This window comes from Bradysia coprophila, unplaced genomic scaffold (genome assembly GCF_014529535.1).
Source record: "Bradysia coprophila strain Holo2 unplaced genomic scaffold, BU_Bcop_v1 contig_583, whole genome shotgun sequence".
Lineage (NCBI taxonomy): Eukaryota > Metazoa > Arthropoda > Insecta > Diptera > Sciaridae > Bradysia > Bradysia coprophila.
In genome coordinates, this window is record NW_023503823.1 from 578258 (window position 1) to 596847 (window position 18590).

The following is an 18590-nucleotide window of genomic DNA, read 5'->3' on the forward strand; positions in this document are numbered from 1 at the left end:
TGCACCTCAGAAACTAATCGACGGTTGTTACCTGTATATTCTACGAATTATGTATTCCTAAGAGTCAAACCGAATATTTTACGGTTTTTTGCCCCACATTTCATAGTCCCATTCGAAACAAGTGATTAAATTCAGGAGAGTACTCTCCTGCGGCTCGGAGGTAAATAAGGAAATGGTTAGAGGCACTTATCGAATGTGAAGCAAAATTAATCATTTTCTTTTGCTCAGGTGGTACAGTTCGGCTCGTAAGCAAGTGAATTTTTATTTTCTCACTACGTAACTTACACACAATGCTTACCATTACCATAGTAGTTTGTTGTAATGAAATATTTGTACCTAGTCTCTGCCCCCCAAAGTTAAAGACTATAACATCTTTGTGGAACTCCTTAGTCTTTGATCACGTACATCTGAGACATCTTCTATACGATATTTTCACATAGAAAACAATTTTTCATAATTCAGGCGAGAAAATAGTTGGAGAATGGTCCCCTCGGCGATACTTCGGAAGCCTTTGTTTTGAAAAGCATTGTGGGTTTGGAAAAAAGCTGGAAACTGCAATTTCGCGAGGAACAACACCCACGAAATGCATTCTCCATTTCTTTTCCTTTTTTTGGTAGATTACGTCCGTGTTTGGAACTTTTTATTTTGCCAAGTATGGAAGCTCGAGCCGTAGATGCTATTGGCAGGCCATTTCACCTTTGTAAAAGGAAAAATGCTATTGGCAGGCGCCTGCCAATAGCCTGTGTAAATGAGAAAATGCTATTGGAAGGCGCCTGCTAATAGCCTCCGCAAACACTATTCGCAGGCAAGTTCGCCTTGAATTCATCCTTTTACAAAACTTAACGAGAGGCGTTTTGTTCGTTCCTAGGGAATTCATCCTTCTACGAAATGTAACTTAGAGACGTTTCGTCAATTCTTCACTTTTGTCGCTTTCTGAATCGTCGAAAAAAAATCGAGAAGAATATCTATCGGTTTTTTTTTAATTTTTTACCAAAGTGAAAGAGTCCTCTCATCGTTCCACATTCGTAAAACTTCGCATCTACTCTGATTAAATTTGACAAAACGGCAATCAAACAGAATAATAGATAGCATATCCTTATTTCTTGCAATCAAATTCTTTATTTTTTGTGATCAATTCACTAATTTCTTCTGTCATGCTCCTAATTTTTTACTATCAATTATTTATTTTCTCTTTCAAGTTCTATTTTTTTGTGATCAATTCCTTATTTCATTTCATATTTTGAAGCAATCATATGTTAGTTGTAAGACTGCATAAATTTAGCGATCAAATTCTTATTTTCTTGTGATCAAAATTTATTTTTATTGCGATCACGAAGACTTGCGATCAATTCTTTATTTTTTGCGATCGTTTCTTATTAAATATCGATCACTTTAATTACATGCCTTTTAAAAGACTTATTTGCTCACATTTCGATTACAACACGACAACACTCGGATATTTTATCTGCGAGCGCAGAACTTTACGAAATCCAACACCATCGACACCGTGTGTGTCTAGACCGAATTCAGAGTCGAATTAAAAACATATGTGCGGTGTTATCTACCTTATTTTCTTCCTCCAATAAGCGATGAGAAACTTGGGCTTTGTTGACGATTTGTGGAATGACATTCCTAGTGAGAAAAGTGCAACAGTTTCTCTCCAGTGGGGAGAAAAAAGAACTTTTCTCACTTAAACTGTCACTTTGGACAAAAAGGTTTTCAAAGGTTTTCAAAAATGGTAGGGTGAATTCATGTTTTTTTGTTTCGTGGAGAAAAACGGTGTGATCCAACTCGCACGTTGAATTCACTTCTGTGAGAAATACGAAATTCCTTGCCTCGCTCTGTCCACAAAAATCGCAAAAAACTACAGCATTTCGTCATCTAAACATTCCCAGACTAGTAATATCATGTCACAATTTGTCTGGAAGACAAGTTCAGCAACACAAATTATGGAAAACGACAGACTTCAACAATGTTCTCGAAATTTTTAATTTATTGCGATCTAACATCCGTTACACTATAAAATCTGTAAAAAGTTCTTATTTTACCTTATTATACCTTAAACATTCCAGTATGTGAATAGCAATCGTTATACCTCTTCACGGGTGAATGTCTGCATCTCAAATAATAAACGATGCCATAAAAATGTAAGATGATTTTTTCTTCTCCTCGTCTTCGTCTTCGTTACCTTTGGTTATATCCCATTCCCCCCGGAAAATGCATAAACAACATACAACTAAGAATATTGTGCTTAATGTATCTGGATGGTATACATAGTTGCTGAAGTGATACCATTCTTTCCATACTCCGGTAACGTTAAGTAACTACACAACAACAACACATCACCCACAACTTAAGATGAACGATAGCGATAGAGGGTGGGTACATTATACAACAATATTCTCCCACTTCAATCTATTTATAGGGAAAAGGTAAAGTTTCTCTGGTGTAAGAGAGCATGGGGATTTGAAACGAAATCTTGCAGGGATTATTACGTCACAGTTGGAAACAACTTGATGTGCCAACTATATAATAATAACATCATTATATATAGGTATACAAAAGGCAACGGCATTGAATGTCAGGAAAGAAAAAAAACCGTTCAACCTAAAGTGGCTTTCCCATTTTACTGGTTAACGTTTTTTGCGCTATATGAACGCCACACAATGGATCTTCTAATTAATGTTGATTTTCAATGAAATGTTTTAACTTTCGGGAGGTCTTTTCGCAGCCATACAACATTGTCAGCCAAGAACGAATTTCTAGAATAATTTTTGAAATTTAAGAAAAGTTCAAACTGAAACCCTTTCCTAACATGAATGTATCCTTGAATAGACCAGCAACAAAGCTTTCTAATTGCTGACTCCAAAACGATTCGCTCGATAGAAATTTCTACGAGTCTCTCAAATCGCCCGAGCTCAATCAGTAACTCCCACATGAAGGCATACAAAATGAAACTCTCTGTGACATATGACTCCTTGTCGTACACAATATAATTTACATTCAAACGACGGGTATATCTATACGACAAACTATGTATACTCAAGTCGACAAAACATGCCGTATAGCTGCCTCTCATCTTACATTTCAAAACCATTTTTACTTTGAACAACCCATGGTAGAAATACTATACACCAAAAAGAGTTGCAATTAATACGGCCCCATTAAAATTAGATGAAGCTGATTAATTGCTATAATTGTCCCTGTTTACTAGGGTTAAGTGGTAAATAAAGTTTAGTTGGAAGGCATGGGATTTCTGTTTTTTGTTTTCGACAATCAATTTTGTGAGCACGGTGCCTGTAATACTGATAATGTGAATAAGGACGGAATACACAAACGACTACGACGACGGGGGGAGGTGTTGAGGTTTTATGGGTGGTGTATATGTGATAAGAATGGTGATTGATGACCTTTTTACACAGTTTACGGTAATTCTTGTTGTATTTAGTATAATGAACGATGATTAAAATTTAGAGATCAAATTTTTGATAATAAATTTGCCAATTTATTTTAAAGGGTTAAAATGCCGAGATATTTGATATTTTCTGGCAGAGCATTTTTCGTATGACACTCGAAAGTGAAAAGGTTTGTGTCACAGTATATGACACTGATAAGTGGTTGGAATTTTGGCGCGTTGGTGTAACTATATGGTAAAGTTTGATAAAACAAGGCGATATATATTATGACACTTGCCACGATATTTTATCGCGAATTGTTGTTGTAGACTTGTTGTGTGCCATATATTTCAACTCGTAAGCCATATGTTCGATTAAAATTCAAATAAATCTGAAGAAGCATCCATTGGCATGATGTCAGACATTCGCAGACACTTTTTCTTATCAATTTACTCTGCCACTCTTTGGCGTCAATCAACTGTCAGATTGTCACATATATATATATGCAAAGGGGAACGAAAATAAAATTCGTAAAATGTTTCCGTGAAGTTTTTGTGTATTCCAATTCGATTTTAACGGTAAACTTTTACCCATTTTTATTGAATGTTCAGAAAGTTTCTGGCAATGAATGTTGAATGTAATTTTGTACTTCGCTTGTCGTTATTTTGAAATATTAATCAATTGTCACTGCCGGTAATACGTTAGGTGAAATGTAACAGAGAATAGCAGGGCTATGAACAGGAGCTTTTGACGAGCTTAACAGAAGCGACGTCAGAACACACATGTCAGCATCACTCATTTTATATAATCTCTCTGCTGTATAGTGTAAAGAACAATCGAATTTTCAGCCGCTCAATACATGCAATACAAGGCTGTAAACAATTGGGAGGACATCGTGCGTCATTTAAGTGCGTTGTTTTAGGGGTCTTTTTAAATATCTGTTTTTCTATACTTTCTTTTTGTCCCTGAGAGAATCAAGAGAATCAAATAAACAGCCGCTCCATTTTCAGCAACAAAATTAATTTTTATTTCTCTCTGTGTCTGGTCGAACATTTACAACACGACTTGCGTTCTTTCGTTCCAAACGATCGCATCTTTCGCTCGTACTTCTCCCGAATAATCTTCAATTGGTTAAGACTTCCCTCAAAATCGCTTTTGATTTGGTTGCATTTTACAACAAAATCGTTAGTCATCTGCGAGATCAAATGGAGCGATCGACAACGTATAATCATTGCCTTTTCCGTCTTCGGAGCTACGGAGGGTCTGATTTGATTCGCGTAGATTTTCGTTCCTTGTTTGACCTTGATTTTCGTTGGATTGGTCACGGGAATTGTAAACTTCGATTGCAAGCTTTTTATGAGTAATAAGATTTCCTCAACGTTGCCATTTATTTCGTGGCATCTCGTTATGGCTATGTTGTATTGGTATATTTCATCACTGTCCGTCGTGTGAATTTCCATAACTTTGAAATATTTGTTTATTTTTGGAAAATGGATGATGGTTGATCGAAATAGTGAAGTTTTCTTTCTCGGAAACATTGATTCATTCTAGGAGTTGCTGGAATTGTTATAAAAAATAAATAGTGCAGTGCATAGAGCACGGTGGGGCTGAACGAACTTTAAATAAACATGTCGACTTCCATCTCGGTTCTTTTCATAGCTGAGTTAGGGGAGCCGTTTCTGAGAACTAGGAATATCGTCGCCTGGCTCCGCGGAAGTTGCTGGACCAGTGTTTGAAACTGGAATCGGTAGAGGGACAAATTCTAAGAACAACCATGTAAAAATTATTGCTCTCGGTCATTTGGTCGCAGAGCAATAGAAGCTGAAAGTCGAAAATTCCACCTCTTCAAGGGGTGATGCCTCCTCGACGAAGTTCTCGATCCAGCACTTTAATAGCGTTTCTAGACAAGGTTAATGTGCTCTTTCGAATGGCAATAAATTTTTTTTGAAAGTGGTCACTTTTGGTACATTTTCAGAAAAGTCACTTTTTTGCAACCCTCGGTGAACTTTGGCTACTCCCATACGTTGCCGGTTGAAATATTTCAACACGACATACGTTGTAACAGTTAGCCTGAAGTCTAAGCTTTCCAATGATACCAAATATGTCATGTATGATTGTCAGCAAGAACTGTTTATGATAAAGATTTTGCAACGAGGTCGGGCTACTAGCAAATTTAGGGTCATTGAAAACGAAATTTACAAATATTACAAATTAATGTCTTTGAGTTATGTCTCATCGACTAACGTGAGTTATCCATTGTTTAATGTCTGCTTATTTTGCCATAATAAACATAAAAATAGAACACGCCTCCCCTAACTCAGCTATGAAAAGAACCGAGATAGAAGTCGACATGTTTATTTAAAGTTCGTTCAGCCCCACCGTGAGAGGTAGACTACCTAACGTCAACTTTGCTTCTTTTGACGTTATGAGTCCCTTTACTTTTGACATTAAGAGTCTTTTTTTACTGTCGATACACGAAGCCGTCACACACACACACACACATTTAAATGTATGATTTTTCATTTTAATTTGTCAGTTTGTTCTATTGAGAGAGCCCTTGGTGCAGAGTAATTTAATTTCCAGACTTCACGGCGAGCTTGAAAAAAAATTTAGTTGAAAGTTGATGTACATCCACAAAATGTTATATTTGTTTTTGTACGAGGACTAGACCATGAGGCTGGATTCATATTCAAGAAAAAAAAATCTTGAGTGTGAATACAGCCTGATCATTTAAATCAGATTCCCAACATGAAAATAACTAGTTGATCGTTCGATTTGTTGATTGAGTTGAACAAGCAACAGAACAAAGAAAGCATGTCTAGACGAAGGATGAGTATAAAAACGAAGACGAGCACACGTACATACACAAATCATTTGTACGGAGAGTCAGCGGCATCTATGTTTACATTTCAAAAGAATCAAATTTCTCTCGTTGACAAATAATATACTCTCACATGGAATGTCGTTGTTCAATAAAACACCATTTCAATCCCTAGACCTGATATAAAAAGCTGAGAGAGAACTAAGCAGGGTCGTAGTGTATTCATGATATGGCTCGTGTAATTTTTTTTGATAAGACAATGCTTCCATTGCATTGTTAATGACGTTGATATTTTAGTTGCAATAAATAAATCTGACGTGAAATATTACGCATGGGATGAGCCTAATGAATTGCAATGAATTTTCAAGCGAGTAGTTTTCAGATGAGATCATTAAAGTTAGGAACAGATCACTTTTATCTGATCTGAAACTGAAAAAAGACGATCTGAAATTTTCATATTCAGTTCAGATTGATTTAAAATTTATCTGATCTGAATCTGAAATTTTCAGATTAAATCTGAGTTCAAACTGAAATCTGAAAATCTGATTTTTTTCAATCTGATCTGAAAATTTTCAGATTGATCTGAAAATTTCTGAAATTTTCATGCAAATATTCCAGATAAACAGATCAAATCAGTTTTTACCTGAACTGAATCTGAAATTAAGCGATCTGAAATTTCAGATTCAGATTAGATTCAATTCAATAGTAATCTGATCTGAATCTGAAAATTTCAGATCGAATTTTTCAGATTCAGTTCAGATCTGATCTGAAAATTTATAATCTGATATGAAAATTTTCAGATTAGTCTTATCTGTTCCGAGCTTTAGAGATCATGTCAGGTGCCTATAATGCAAACAATGGAAAAAAAGTACTGACATCAACCAATTTGTATGGGAATGCCGCTCCTTGGAAGATTTATTGGCTGGCCAAATGTTAACCTAGAATAATGTGTGATAGCTCGTTGAAAAACAATCGGAAAAACAATATTTTTCTTTTTAATTCTCCATTTATAGAAAAAGAAAACGAGAATTTTTGGTAAAATGTGACCGTCGGGTACTTCGGTGACTCGCTCTCATGTTAATTTGGTTTTCTTGGTACAGCAAACTGTTCCATAATGTAGCTCAGGGCCCTAGGAGCATTTATCACACGGATCCAACCAACCACAAACTTGGCTGCTTCATAAAAGTCAACAAATTTCACATTTTATGTAAGAAGTAAAGTCAGGAAAATTATCATTGGAAAGTTGAGGTACCAAGGAACTGTGTGAATTACATTTAAGGTGAAAAAAATGAAATTGGTCGACAAACCGGTCGAAATTTCTTTGGAGTAATACGTGACATTTTAACTGAGCCTAAGCCTTCTAATGGAACCCTAAACCGTTAGGCTTGCTGATGCGCTCACCCGTTAGTAGTCAGAGAAATTTTTTCTTAATACAGTCACTGAAGCCAGTACAGTCAACAGTCCGACGTATTTGGTAGCTTATATGATCGGTCTAGTCTAGCACTACAATCCCCTAAAATTTGAACGAAGTCGACCCTTTATTACCACAGATAATCAGGATGAAAAAATGTCCACCTGAAAACCACCGATTTTTCAAACAGCTCTACCACGAAACCGACAATTTCGAGAGAGTCGAGATATACCTCGTTGAACTCGTAATGAAGCAAGGATTCGATGGGTACCATATTCGTCAAAAATCCGGATGGAATGGCTAGCCGATTGCTCGAAGATTTCGCGATATCACTCTTAATATTAAAAAAAATCGTCCTGGCAAGTATGTGAAAATGGAAAATGTCGCGGAAAATCGACGGTAAATGCTCATTTTCACATACCTGCCATTTCTTAACGACGAAATATTTTTCTGATATTAAAGTTGAGAATGATGAATCCATATTAGATCTTTCAGTGCCCAAAGTTTCATAACATAATGTTTATAACATAACATTTTCGTGCATGGTGTTTTTTCAATACAAAATAAAGATATTGCAAACATTGGAAATGATTTGAAAACTGTTTCTTAATGATAAATGAGGATGAATCTTCATATTAAGACAAAAAAATCTACATTTTTATGCAAAATCTGCCAAGTACAACAAAATCAATCGTCGTTCCGAACGTTTCTAAAGTGAGAAAAATTGTATGCAGTCATCGACGGCAAAGGTGTTTTCTTATAGTTTCATAATTAAATTTGAACCATTGCTTAATTTAAAAATAAGAAGAAGGGCAAAACTTCATTTTAATCACAGATTAAGTTAAATTTGATTGAAAAATTAATATAAAATAATTAAAAATATCACCGTTCCGAACGTTTCCTTAGTAAAAAAATCCAAAACATCATACCGATAGGCAAACATTTTTCGAACAAACCGCTACTAAAGTGCATTAAATTGGTATACAAATAGCGCTTTGCGCATTGAAAACAAAAGATTAATGACGCCAAATACCGGTAGCAACCAAAAATCCGCTACAAATTTCTGTAAAATACTGGTAAATGTATATTTTTAACACTAGTACGACAGTCCCTGTGTGTTTGTACAAATTGTGAATTCTCACTGAGCGTGGAAACTGCCAGGTACAAGCATGTACCAATTTGTATACCAATTTAATGCACTTTAGTAGCGGTTTGTTCGAAAAATGTTTGCCTATCGGTATGATGTTTTGGATTTTTTTACTAAGGAAACGTTCGGAACGGTGATATTTTTAACGGAGTGACTATTCGACACCAGTGTCGAATAGCCACACAACACAGTGCATGCTATTTGACACCGGTGTCGATTAGCCATACAACACAGGGCATGCTATTTGACACCGGTGTCGAATAGCCACACAACACAGTGTATGCTATTTGACACCGGTGTCGAATAGCCCAACAACACAGTACATGCTAATTGACACCAGACGCACTCATTTGTTTGGTTTTAAATATACGCAATGGTTAAAATTACTATTAAATGTGAAATTCAAATATTGATGTCAATAGGTTGTGGTTTCCGCAATGTTGGTATTTCGTGTAAGAAGGTCAAGAGGGGTCGATATTAGTAACGATGATAAATTGACATATTAGCTAAAAATTGTTGGTGCTCTGAACGTTGGAGATCCGTTGTTGTTGTTCTCTTTTCAAATAATTACATTCTGAATTTCTAATTGGAGTTTCCGACAATTGTAAAAAATATTCTCAGTGTATAGAGAAAACTGAAAATTAAAAATCAAAGAATAAAACATTTTTGCACTCAAGAAATAGCGAAATCATATTGGTTCCCCGTCTGATGATTGTTCTAAACCTGGATCGAAATATAGCGAAATTATAATTTTGACTAATGGTTAGTTAAAGTAACTAGAACTGGTACAATAATTATCAGAAATCGTAAACCGTATTGGAATGAAATTAAATTTGAAAAGAAAAATTTGGTTCACGGGTGGGGACCGAACCCACAACCTTCAACTTGCCGGGAGACAGTAAGTGTTCGTATGTACGGAAAGCGACAGCGTTACATGTTGAGTATGTGTGTGTTGTAGAAAAGTTCGACAATTGATCAGCTTGTGTGCAACACACGATATGAGCTGTGACGTAGCATTTGAAAGAACGGTTCAAAATTAGAGTTGAAAAGAAGATGTCCACGGTGGCCCAATGGATAGAGCATCAGCCCGGCAAGTTGAAGGTTGTGGGTTCGGTCCCCACCCGTGAACCAAATTTTTCTTTTCAAATTTAATTTCATTCCAATACGGTTTACGATTTCCGAAATTATAAATTCACAACCAGATCCAAATCATCAGTGAAATAATGAAACATACCAAAACATCTTCAATGCCAGGCTCAACCCGTAATTCCCAACATTTATTATTTTCAATGCATATCAGTCTTACAGTTCCAACAAAATAACGAATTCTAAGAATTTAAATTTTTTTTCGCAATTCCGGTCCATAATCATCACCTTTCCATGCATCCATTTAATGTCGTTTTGAAGGTACTTATTTCACTGTATTCCCGGACACAGTGCAATATGAACTTTTTTTTCGCACGCAGTGCGATACCAACTTTTTTTCGCACGCTAAAGAATCTATTACCTTCAACGAAGGCTAAATTTTTATAAACGGCTATAGAGTCAAGGCTGTATACTTTGGGGAGGTCACGCAGATGCAGATACGCGGGTTACACACCACGTTTTATACAAAAAATTCACTACGCCATACAAATTTAATTTTGGTGAATTTGTTTGTATGGAAAAGGTGTGTTCCCGCATATCTAATAAAATGGCGGTCTGCGTGACCTCCCCAAAGTATACAGCCTTGTATAGAGTCACACAATTATACCGAACGTATTGTTGAAGCGTATATACTAAGCATTGACTACTCGATTTCATTCAACGCGTTACATCACATTGCAATGTGTATTATAATGCAGCCTTCTTGATCGTTCATGACCCAAAATCACATAAATTCTTGTCAGGTTTAAATTTTTATTCCTTAAAAGTATGTGGTCTAAAACTAGGATCCCATATGCTTGTGTTTCTGATCTTATATTAAAAATAATTTAATGAGTAAAGTCTGTTAAAATTAGAAGCTATACTGTATCTGTTCTTAATGATTAGGTCTCTCCTATAAAGTTACGCTAGAAATGTTAAAATTTGACGCCAATGTGATTTAGATATCTTTTTATCACAATTTCAAAAATGCAATGCGAAGATATGCATCTGAAAAAGTGAGAGAAATCAAAAATGGTGGTTTGATGAACTTTGCGAAGTGTTAAAAAAACTCAAATACTTTATCTACAGCTAGGGAAAAGCACTTATTAAACAAATAAAGTTTTCGTTTCTAGTTAACCTGTGATTTTTTTAGAAAACAAAATATATAGTCTAGATTAGCCAGACAACACAGCTGATGCTATTCGACACCCACCTTTGGGAGCCAGAAATAAATTTCGCGCGCGCGAAATTTATTTCTGGCTCCCAAAGGTGGGTGTCGAATAGCATCAGCTGTGTTGTCTGGCTAATCGACACTAGTGTCAATTAGCATGTACTGTGTTGTGTGGCTAATCGACACCGGATGCAAATAGCACGCACTGTGTTGTCTGGCTATTCGACACCGGTGTCAAATAGCATGCACTGTGTTGTTTGGCTATTCGCATCCGGTGTCAAATAGCCACACAACACAGTGCATGCTATTTGACACCGGTGCCGAATAGCATCGGCCTATTTTTAATTATTTTATATTAATTTTTCAATCAAATTTAACTTAATCTGTGATTAAAATGAAGTTTTGCCCTTCTTCTTATTTTTAAATTAAGCAATGGTTCAAATTTAATTATGAAACTATAAGAAAACACCTTTGCCGTCGATGACTGCATACAATTTTTCTCACTTTAGAAACGTTCGGAACGACGATTGATTTTGTTGTACTTGGCAGATTTTGCATAAAAATGTAGATTTTTTTGTCTTAATATGAAGATTCATCCTCATTTATCATTAAGAAACAGTTTTCAAATCATTTCCAATGTTTGCAATATCTTTATTTTGTATTGAAAAAACACCATGCACGAAAATGTTACAAAAGAACATGCCACATACAACTGTCGTACGTTACATGTACGCTTAGAAAAATGGCTATACTTTTACGCTAGTCCTTTTCATCGGAACAGTGCTGTCCAACAGTTAATAATGTTGCCAGTAAATAGCTTCAATACAACTTACAGACACACTCCTCGGGGTGTGTGTGTAAGTTGTATTGAGGCTATTTAGTTGCCAGCACCTTCGGAATTAAAACAACTTTTACGTGAAACGATAGTTTTGTTTATTGTATTGCAAATGAAAATGTCCATCGACCAAACATTAAAAAAAAATCATTTCGCTCTGTAGCATTTCGGCTTATCAAAGACATCGGAGCTTTGTACGACAATCGTATCTTGATACACGAATATCTGCCTGGATCCATCTCTGGTCACATTTGAACCAACACTTTTCAATTTACTTTGAACCAAATTGCTCCTCTTCACTCTCACTACCCAATCGGCGCGCCCCTTAAATGCCGAATTTATTCCGCCGTAGTTGTTTTTTAGAATGTCATCGCGAAAGAAATCGTTTGGTCTTAAATTCGTCATGTAGACTCCGACACCGAAGGCACCAGAAGAGCCACTCATTTTTAGATAACCGGCAGCCTTGATCGCTTGAGCGCCTGTAGTGTTTGTGTAGTGATAGAGATACTCATCTGTACCACCCCACGCATTGTTAGATCTGAAATTAGTTTCTTTTTGTACTTCAGTTTAGCGAAGCATAAAAGGTTTTTCTCACCCATGCTTATTACACTGCGGCTTGTCCATAACATGAGCCGGATTAATCGATATAGAAGCACCGTACTCGTACACTGTGCCATTTTTCTGCAGCTTGTTCACATCCAGTTTCGAGCGATCAACTTTGATACACCAATCGGCACACGTCGCGTGCTGGGTCCGATCGTATCTTTTCCCATAAATTGCGTCGAGAATCTCATTTCGGTAATGTCTCTCCGGTTCCATTGATACCAAGTAGATAGTTGATTGGTATGGAATGCTTCCCGTTCGCATGATCGAAGTAGCGTTTACTTTATTTGTGTAGTAATACAACCATTGGGAGTTTTGTGGCGAACCACCCCAACCACTACCGCTTCCGCCACTAACGCATCGAGGTTTGTCTATTACATCATTGGCACTCACACGTATTTCCGCTGAGTATCGATACAACGTGGCTGTTATTGAATTCAGCTTTGAAGTGTCCAGAATGGACATTTTGACAAGGACAACATTGTCGGCTTTATTTCGTGCATTGGATGGAATTCGGCGGCCGTAAATGTTTTGCAGAATGTCATCGCGACTGTGATCTTCCGGTTTAAGGGTTGATAATATAATTCCACTCTGAGATCGTATTAATCCGTCATTCCGAATTCCATTGGCTCCAGCTGTGCTCGTGTAGTGGTACAAGTACTGCACCGATGCCATTTCCTTCGCTACAAAATTTAAAAAAAAATCGAGAAAATTCACACTAAACGTGATAACACAAAGAAAAGTGTCACTTCGAACGTTCTAAAAAAATAAAATGACTTTAGTATACCAAGCCCATTTAATATGAATTTGGAAAGCTGTTATTATTCGAATGTCGTGTCCAAATATCTCGTTCAGTATAATGGGAATAATTAACTGAAGAGAGCCAATTAAGTTAGGAATTGTCTGATGAAGTTATACCTTTGTAGATACAACAATAGTTGACTCTTTTATCAGTATATTGAGTAGTTGGGTTAAAGGCACCTGAGTAAAGAGAGATATGATTTCTGCAGCAGCTCATCGGCAGAGTCTCCGTAATAGTACATTAAGATACCCTCAGAGTATTATTATACCCAGAGAGGAATCGAACTAAATTACGTAAAATATGTGGTCCCAACATGAAATACGAAATATGTGTTTGTCCTCTTAATTAAGAGGTCAAACTGAACTGTGAAAAGCTTCATCGCATGTATTGGTGTAAAATTATATGAAATGTGTATGTTATACAACCTGATGTTAGGACCACATTGCGTCGAACAAATTTCCTCTCTAGGTATAATTGCTCTTAGAAGAAACCGGTAAATATGACTAGCGTTATACACTCGTGTATATTACACAAAATAGGAGTGCAACGAGTGCCTGTGTAACATTCAAGACACTATCAACATAATAATGTAGGACTTACGAACTTTAGGTATACTGACGTCACGCACCATAACAAAATTAATGTTCGAAAACCAGTGTTTTTTATGCGTAGGGGCCGAAAACGGTGGTTTTGCAGAAATGTTTTGCGGGTTTTCGGACCCTCACATGAAAAGTTGTATATGCATCTGATGTAAACGGTTTTTTTTTGGCACTTTCACTTGGCGCCCTTACTTTGTGCGTTCTAAAACTCGCGACATTGCCTAAAATCTACCATAGCCGCAGGCCGTGTGTCATAATACACATCGTAAGCCTAATAAAGTACTTCGCGCCGAGATTCATACAACGTTTTATGCAACAGAGTTATCTAAAGATCACAGTTTTCGAACATTATGATCTTGAGTTGCATAAATAACTATTAATGTTGCCAATGTAATAAAAAACGTTTTCGTAGAATTTACAAAAAATTGAAATAACAATCTTCAGTTAGCGCGCCGTTAAAATCTGATACTTCTTTGGTTCAAGATTTCACTTAACGTTTGGAACAAAAATTTTGATTAGTTTTACGGTACATATTTTAACGCACGTTTTGATATAACGACAAACTAAAATCTTTGTCTCCTAACAGCCAAAATTTTATTTAAAAAAAAATAGCTATTCGGACGCTAGCTCGGCTCAAATTAAAAAAAGAGCACCCTGTTTTGCAACTGTTTTTTTTAGTACGTAAAATAAAATTGATAAAAATTGATAAGAAAAATGGAGATAAAATTGTAAATCAAACAAAAAAGAAGGGAAGATATCTTCGACATTAACCTTCCTTTCTGCGAAACTTTATCTACAAAATTTTATATCATCTTCGTTGAATACCTATTTTTTCAGCAAATTTCATTGTTTCTATGTGCTAAAAATATCGAAATGAATTTCTTATTTGGTCGTAGTGATGAAAAAATGAACGAAAAAAAGATGGTAAGTCTGGCTGGAATCGAATAAACTAAGGTTTAACGTATTCGAATTGACTCCATCATTGCTTCAGGTCCTATCTATTATTACTTCACAAGTGGCCCATTCCATATCGCGAGATGAACGAATTATGCCTTCCCCTCAATATGGAGTTCTGTTGACTACGATGGCGCCAGAACAGCACTTTCGAAGCGAAATTTTGTACAACAATTACGGTGGAAACGTACAAGCAACGCACTGCTCCTAGCATGAACACTACTTTGACAAATGTCCAATTCGGAGACTTTTGTGATGAGAGCTATCGTTTAAGATTGATTGTATTGTGTGTTTTAACGTAAGAAGGCATCTGTCTTTACGAAAGAAACGCAGTGCCTACTGTGACTTTGTCAGCCTCCAAATATTTCTTATGTTCATGCTAGGAGCGGTGCTTTGGTACAAGCTAATTTACACAACAGAGCCGATTATTGTGTGAGAGTACTCCCTAGCAAAATGAAAGACAAGAAACTGCATAAAATTCAGTATGATTCGAGAAGACTGATCTACTTATATGACGATGATATACGAGTATATCGATGTGATGTTTTCGATAAACCGAAGTGTACCAAGCGTTCGGAGGCGACGAAATCTACAGGAAGTATGACTTGAAGTGGACGCTTTGCTATCACAAGAACAGACCATTTTCAAAATTAGAATTACACGCCCGACCATTTCAGTATGTATGATACGGAACGTCATGTATACACCGAATTCAATCACATTGACAATTGTTACTCTACAAAAATTGAAATGGAAAGTGTGCACGGTAGCTCAATTGGTTAGAGCATCACCCCCAAGGGGCAAATCAATTTCTAATTACTTTCGATTTAGTTTAATTTCCTCAATTACCGGAGCAACTCGTCTAATTGCCGGATTCGCTCTATTTCCTTTCAATTCCTTTCAATTCCCTTTCAATTTCTATAGGTACTTCCTGTCAATTTGTTTCAATTCTCATTAATTCCTGTCAATTCCATTTAATTACCTCAATTACCGGATCAATTCTTCTAATTGCCGGATTCGCTATACTTCCTTTCAATTCATTTCAATTCCTTTCAATTTCTTTCAATTCCCTTTCAATTTCTAAAGGTACTTACTGTCAATTTCTTTCAATTCCCTTCAATTCCCATTTATTCCTGTCAATTCCTTTCAATTCTTGTCAATTCCGTTTAATTACCGGATTCTCCGTCAATTCCGAGCAGGGTGTGTAATCAATTACCCGAGTGGTGTCCCCTCGATCACCCCGGAAAGGTGAAGATTGTGGATTGGTTTTAGGTCTGCAACAATCACCTTAAACATCCACTTCAAAACCGTTCCGTTTCTCTGTTTCCACAAATGCGGAATTTGCGGTAGAGGTAATACACATGCGAAATGTCCACATGAAAATGACTCAATTTTTAGGCTTCACCGACACCGACAAAGAGTAGAAAAATCAACATCGTCTGCAAGACTTTTCGTTTTTACAATTAGGGCCCTGGAACTTTATATTTTCTTCATTTTTTTTTTGTTTTTTATTGAAAATCAAAATTGGAAGTGCCTTTAAAATGTATTTTTAGGATGGAATTGTAGTTCAACTTTCACTGACTAATTAAATTATAAAAATTAAATTATTTCTCAATTCCTTCTTCACCGCAGCTCTCCATCATCATGATCATCATGATAATCATTGTCATCATCACCATGATAATCATCAATAATAATCATCAGCATCGTCATCATCATCATCATTATCGCCATCATCATCATCATCATCATCATCATCATTATCGTCATCATCATCATCATCATCATCATCATCATCGTCATCATCATCATCATCGTCATCATTATCATCATCATCATCATCATCATCTTCTTCTTCTTCTTCTTCTTCTTCTTCTTCTTCGTTTTTGTAGCTCCTTAAGCATGTAGGCTTGTCATAAACTTGACCGGAGTCAATCCAAATGAGATATGGATACACAAAAATCCGTCGATGTCTTTCACCTGGAACGTGAACCCTCCGCAACAATTGCAGGTTCATATTTTCCTCCAGCACCTCGACCACCCAATCGGCACGACTATGATATTTCCAATGCATCCCACCGTAATTGTTGGCCAGAATTTCGTTTCGAAAGAATTTGTGCGGATCCAGATCGGTAAGATAGACACCACATCCGAAGGCTCCACTTACACCACTCGGTCGTAAATAGCCGGATTGACGAATCAACATTGCACCGCTATTGTTCGTGTAGTGATAGTACATTCTTTTTAATGACCAAGTTTCGAGGCATAGAACCGGAGCGAATTAGAAATGAGGAAACGGTGAACACAATATACGAAGAAAGCCATTTGACAACTCAAAATTTCTGAACAACACTATCAGTAGAGGAAGGAGTGGTTGTTTGTCGCTTGTTATTTATTATAAATTTGCTAGTGAGAAGATAACAGAAGAAGTTGAGTTATCACTAGTATTGCCAACATTGCACACCGTAGCACTTTTTGCAGAGATTTAATAACTTATTGTTCAACAAAATCTTCAAGCACAGACCACTGTTTCGATCCTGGTAGATTTAGTGCAATGCAAATGTTAACAGTGATTCCAAAATTCTCCACACTCTCACCAGGCAGTGAGAAACATACGTACAACTCGACGCGGTCTATACATTCAGTCGAATGCGACGATTTAGAGAATTATTGCTAAGATGAAACTTTCCTTCAAAAATTTCATGTAACATTTTGTAATTTTTTTAAAAATAATTCTCCAAATCTTTGCGTTGCGCTGAACATATATCCCGCTTGAAATTGTGAGCAGATTTACCACTACCTGGTACCTTGCGTAAAGCAGCTATATGCGTATACAATTTTGTTAAACAAAAGTTATTAAATCTCTGCAAAAAGTATTACGGTGAGCAATGTTGGCAATAGGTCTGTTCCAAGGTGATTTGAGCTGTCAAAACGTCATCCATAGACCCATTATTTTTTTATTACTTTGGCCCATGAGATAATCTGGCTGGTAAAAGCGGAGATATAAGATGCGATATCTTACTTTTGCTTGTCGGCCTCACTTCGTTCTGTCTACAACTCGGTAAATTACCTAAATCCAACTTTCCATAACGGATACGTAAAAGGTTAAACACAGCATGCACGTATCAATAATAGTTATTTATACTACAAGAACTGTAAAGGGTGTTTTATGTTCGAGGAATGGTAAACCTATTTGCCATTTCGAGAACATAAAACACCCATACAGTTCTTGTAGAATAAAAAAATCGAAGTGACTACTTGCACTTAAGTGCAAATAGTCTTTTTTTACACTATTTGCACTTAAGTGTAATTAGTGTTTTAATACACTATTTGCACTTAAGTGCAAATAGTATTCTAATGCACTAATTACACTTAAGTGCAAATAGTGTAAAAGAAGACTATTTGCACTTAAATTCATCGATTGTTCATCTTTTTTGATCCAATTTTAATTTGATAACTGGGTCTCAAGGCGATATTTTCATGAAGGCGACATCCACTTATTCATTCAATCTTATTGTAAAGAGGTTACAAGAGCTTACATAGCCTCTTCTTCGCTATTCGCACCCTGTAAGGTAAAAAACATGAATCCAGATATTATTTTTAGGACAGAATTCGCTCAGAAACTGAAAATATATGGAGAGATGATGATATAAATGACCAGAAAATGATCTTGTCAGAAAAATTACGTAATGGTAGCTTTCGAAACCAAATATTATTAATGTATTCA

General features: G+C 36.3%; 2 protein-coding genes across 2 annotated transcripts in view; both read right to left on the minus strand.

The window, feature by feature from the left end:
* Window positions 1–18590, minus strand: part of LOC119083231 (zinc finger protein 271-like) — a 700255-nt gene that overhangs the window by 448904 nt on the left and 232761 nt on the right. The gene's annotated exons all lie outside the window — the stretch shown is intronic.
* LOC119083275 lies at window positions 11998–13251 on the minus strand. The gene is made up of 2 exons (XM_037192962.1): window positions 12501–13251; window positions 11998–12443 (listed from the first exon to the last, which is right to left on the minus strand). Exons 1-2 carry the CDS (start codon window positions 13181–13183, stop codon window positions 12053–12055), a joined length of 1074 nt encoding a protein of 357 aa, XP_037048857.1. The 5' UTR covers window positions 13184–13251; the 3' UTR covers window positions 11998–12052.